At 48.5% G+C, this 4723-nt stretch overlaps 1 protein-coding gene across 1 annotated transcript in view; it reads left to right on the forward strand.

The window, feature by feature from the left end:
* Positions 1–438: 438 nt before the first annotated feature.
* The window catches only part of CAMK2G (calcium/calmodulin dependent protein kinase II gamma), a 65038-nt gene continuing 60753 nt past the window's right edge, over positions 439–4723 (forward strand). Inside the window, exon 1 of the mRNA XM_042780915.1 lies at positions 439–629. Coding sequence (XP_042636849.1) covers positions 439–629 — 191 coding nt within the window. The remainder of the gene's footprint in view (positions 630–4723) is intronic.

Here is a 4723-nt window from a genome sequence, read left to right on the forward strand (position 1 = left end):
ATTTCCCAAGTGACTGAAACAGAAGATGTACTCAGTAGAATGGATGAATGAATGTCCCCTCTGAGTAAGTACCTGGATTTAGAACTGGGACTAGTTTGGGGATAATTCCACATTGCATTTAAGATTCCAATGTAGATCCCACTGGTGGTATGAGCACATCTCAACTGTTCACCCCTGTTGTTTACTACCTCTCCCATATCTGTTTCCACTTACTTTCAGTCACATCAAGTTCTACCACTTATTAGCATTTTGCCCTTAGGCAAGTCATTTCACCTTTCTGTAAACTTCAGTTTCTTCCTCTGTAAAATGAGGCTGCTGAAAGCTTCCACACTCATAGGGTGGTGGTGAGGGTTAAATGGGATAGCTTATGCAGAGTGCTTAGTAATCAGTGCCTCACACTTAAGAAGTGCCCCCTAAACTACTATCGTGGATACCGTTATGGTCAACCACATCTCCCTTAGTCACTCACAGCCATCTATCACTATCCCGTCCCTCGAAGCTCCAAGCGCGCCTCCCAACCGCCCACCAGGGGGCCCCACACGCCGCTCTTCCTGCCCTGGCTGTCTGGGCCTTTGCTTCCCTACTGGCTCAGATGGCAGCTCGGTCATCGCTCCGCCGGTGCTCCTAAGGCATGTCAGCCAGGTACAACGAGAAAGATCAGGTACTCCCTGATTTCAAGGAGCACCATCCTGAAGGGGCATGGTGGAAAAGGTTGGGAGGAAAAGATAGCCCTGACCTAGACTTGGGGGTGGGAAGAGATAAGAGTGCCCTTTGGAACGAACTCTCCCTGCCAAGCCCTCAGCCCTCATTCCAAATGCCTAAACTCTTGGCATTAAACAGCCTACACCTCACCTGAAATTCTCTTTATCCCCAGCACCTCAGACCCTATCCTGAATACTCATTACAAACACTTCAGCCTTCACACCAAAGTATCCTCAGCCTCTCACTCCAGAATTTCAATCCCTCAACCCATTCATAAGTTAAGCCCCCTCACCTTGAATACCTCCTCTCCTCGAAAAAGTACCTCAGCCATTCATTTAATCCTTGATTCTTAATCTTTTTCTTCTGCTCTTAAACACATGAGGGATAGGAAAATACTCCCACCATTGACTGTGGCTCAGTTGACAGTAGTGGAAGGGGCCATCCAACTTTCCTGTGTGTGGCTGTTATTTGAAAAAGCTTTTTCTGTGTCTTCCATGAGAGAGCCATCTCTCACACTCCCTTCTGGTTTGGGGATTACTTATTCAAATGTTTCCATCTGTCCTTCTCACTCTTGTCCATCCCATTGTCACCTCTTCTCTCTAGTTTCAAATGCCTCACCACTAATGACTATCTCAGAGTCCCTCAGAGAGAGGCTGTAACCTCACCACCCCTAATGCTCCAAAACTATTCATAGATCTTTGAGTCAGATAGGACCTCAGCAACCACTAGCCTGGTGGATTTCTTACTTCCTTTTAGCCAGAGACTCTTCTCTTTAACAATATGCCAGGTAGAACCCCAATATCCATGTGGCATAGAGCTATGCAGTCCTCAGGGTTTTGTGGAATATGGTTTGAAAACCTCTCATTAATTCAAGACTGAATTCCCTTCAGAATTTATTTTATAACATCTCCAACAAGTGGGTAGCTATTTTGTTTTTCCAAGGACTTCATTTCCCTTACATTCAGAAACCTCATTTTCAATGGCCCCATTTTTCTAAGGTCTGAAGAATAAGTACCCTTATACCCTAAAATTGGATTCTAAAATTAGGGAGGAAAGCGTCTTTCTCTCATTCAGGGGGCAGTCCCGTGTTTAGAGCCTTCAAAGAGAAAGATTGGCAGAATGGTGAGGGTCCCACCCCATGGGGTCTCTCTGGTGGTTATCAGGGCATCGATTTCCTGTGTAATTCCCTGTTCCCAGTGCTGTGGGCATGGCCTGAGCACTGGCGCTACCCAGGGGACTGGCTGCAACCGGAACATTGAAGCCCATGGACCCTAGGAGGTTGCCATAGATACTGATGCGCAGGGAACCGGCGAGCTCGTAATTGTTTATATGTATCTTCCTTCTAATTGCTGTGGGGTAGCTGGAGGTTGTGTGGGTGCTACAGCAATGGGAATCAAGGAGGGTGTGTGTGAGTGTGTGCATTTGTGCGTGCACACAGAGGTGTCTAAAGGGTGCTCCAGATTGCCACTGCCGACAAGTCAGCATCTGAGCTACTGAGAGCAGTACTGAGGGAGAAATGAAGTAGCATAGAAAAAAAGAGAATGGATGGAATTGCTTTCTAACTACGTGAATCCTAATTTTCTACCTTATTTGGATGTTTCGCCAAGTAAGAAGCAGTACAAAGCACGTAGTAGGCAGTTGATAAATATTTGCTGAAAGGCAGCTAGCTGTACTTACACAGCACAATTAATCAACAGGGCTTTACCCCCAATATTTTTCTCATCACTCTTACTTTTATCCACCCAACTCAAAATTCTTTATATGGTTACCCTGAAATATCCAATGCGGAATCCTCACCCTCGTCCAGGATGATAGCCCCTCTCAAAGCAGGCGTGTGAGAACAGTCAAGGTTGTAATCCTGTTTTTACTTTTTCCCCTGGGATACCCTCAGGGCACTCCATGGCAGCCCTAGTCTGTGCTTGTTCTGACCTCTCTCTGTCTCCTCACTCTACCTTGTATTAATGAATATAAAGTTTCAAGTATCAGCGTCTGGAGGTCAGGAACCAAGTCGCCTTGAGAACTCTGGAAGGGCACATTGATGATTAACTGATATGCAGCCCACAGTTCTGAGTTCTTTGTCTTTACCCAGAGCAAGGAGCTTCTGTCCCCATTTCTGGAGAATGGTCTGAGTAGCCTCACTTCTGCCCGTAAGGTGGATGACAAAAACTCAAGACTAACTGATATATGTATCAGTATATATGTCACACAGGAGCTCTGGTAGCATAGTGGCTAAGGCACTTGACTGCTAACCAGAAGGCTGGCGGTTCAAACCCACCAGCCACTCCTCGGAAGGAAGATGGGGCAATCTACTTAGTGATACTGCCTCGGAAACCCAAGGAGGGGTCACTATGAGTCGGGTCCGACTTGACGGCACATAACAACAACAACAACATATATGTCACACACTGGGACTGCCCCCCACTGGGACTTGGGAACTGACTTTCACCCTGGTGCTCTGAGATAGGAAGTGGCCTTACTCCTCACCGTTTTACTTCCTGTTGCCTTGGGGAGGGGTGGGGCATAGTACTCTGTCACCTTTACCCTTTCCCTTGACCCTCTCTGCTCTCCTCCCAGGAAATCTGTTAATGCTTTTCCTCGTGTGCTCCATTCCTTCCTATTCTTTGATTGCCCCCCGTAGGCAGTCTGGTTTTTGGACCAGCTCCTAGTGCTGTTGGGAAAGGAAAGGAGGAAAGCCCTCCCTGGGAGCTTTGCTCCACCCCCCCACCCCCCGGGGAGGCAGCCTAGGAAGCTGGGACACTTCTTAGCCTCTCAGCTGCCTCCTCTGGTGAAGAAGTTGGCTGACAATGAAGGTCCAACTCCCCATGGGCATCCTGCTTTAATCAAGACTGAGCTGCAGCACTTGGTGCCAGCCCTGCCCTGACCAGTTGGGGCTGATTGGGATATAGCTGCCTGGGCAGGTTGGGAACCTGCCCAGGGATACAGTTATGTGCCTATGTCCCAACAGCCTGTAATGGTCAGGATGGAGGAAAGGGTGGCAATTCCCTCTGCCATGGTCCCAAAGAGCCCCTTCACTCCACAAATGTTATAATGGTGAACAAAGGAGGCAGAGGCTTTGCCCTATTGCAGCCTACAATTTAGTGAAAAGGTAACCATTAAACAAATAATAGCTAATGTATATCATTCTGATTAGATGCTAGGTCTATGCTAAGTGTTTTACATGATCTAGCTCATTTAACTGTCACATCCCTATAAGGTACATATGATTATTCCCAATTTTCAGATAAGGTAACTGAGGCACAGGAAATTTAAGTGACTTGTCTCAGGTCACACAACTAGTCAATGAGTGGCCCAGAGTTCTAAGCCAGTCTGACTGCAGAGTTCACGCTTTCAACAGCTAGTTCTAGTGACATAAAATAAAAGTACAAGGTGCTCTGCAAGAAAATGGGAATGCTTTCTTCTCTCTTCTACTTGCTCTTCTAGATCCAATGCGCAAAGCCTTTTACCATCTTTCCCACTTCATCCTTTCTGTTACTGGCCTGAAAGAGAACATTCTCTCATCTCTCAGGTTGGAGTGCAGGGAGGCACAGTTTCACCTACATCTTTGCCCCTGACCTATCTCCCTAATCAAACAGTGCCTGAAGAGTTTCCTCCAGTAATGGTCCTGATGCTTGCTCAAGTCTAGACTGTCAGTTCCCCAAGGGTAGGCGGCGGGAGGCTGGATCTGCACAGGCTGGGGGGTGCCTCCCACGTGTGCAGTCTGTCTGACACTGGCTCTTGACCTTGTCCCTTTGCTCATCTTGTGAGCCGGGCTGAGGGCTTAGTACCCAGTGTGCGGGGCCTGCTCTAGCGATCTCGTGCTCTAGCCCCCTACACCCCAACATACACCACCCTCGCGCGCACAGTCCCAAGCTCTTGCAGATTCCGTCCCGGGACGAGCCCACAGGTCATGAACCTTCCATATCTCTAGCCCGGGCGGGTGGCTGGGGGCCCGGATCACCCCTCCTCTCAGTTCCCTTGAGCTTTGGGCCGGGCCTGGGCGGCTCCCGCGGAGGGGCGGGGC

This window comes from Orycteropus afer, unplaced genomic scaffold (assembly GCF_000298275.1).
Source record: "Orycteropus afer afer isolate SDZICR_OR568_19922 unplaced genomic scaffold, OryAfe1.0 scaffold00070, whole genome shotgun sequence".
NCBI classification, from domain to species: Eukaryota; Metazoa; Chordata; class Mammalia; order Tubulidentata; family Orycteropodidae; genus Orycteropus; species Orycteropus afer.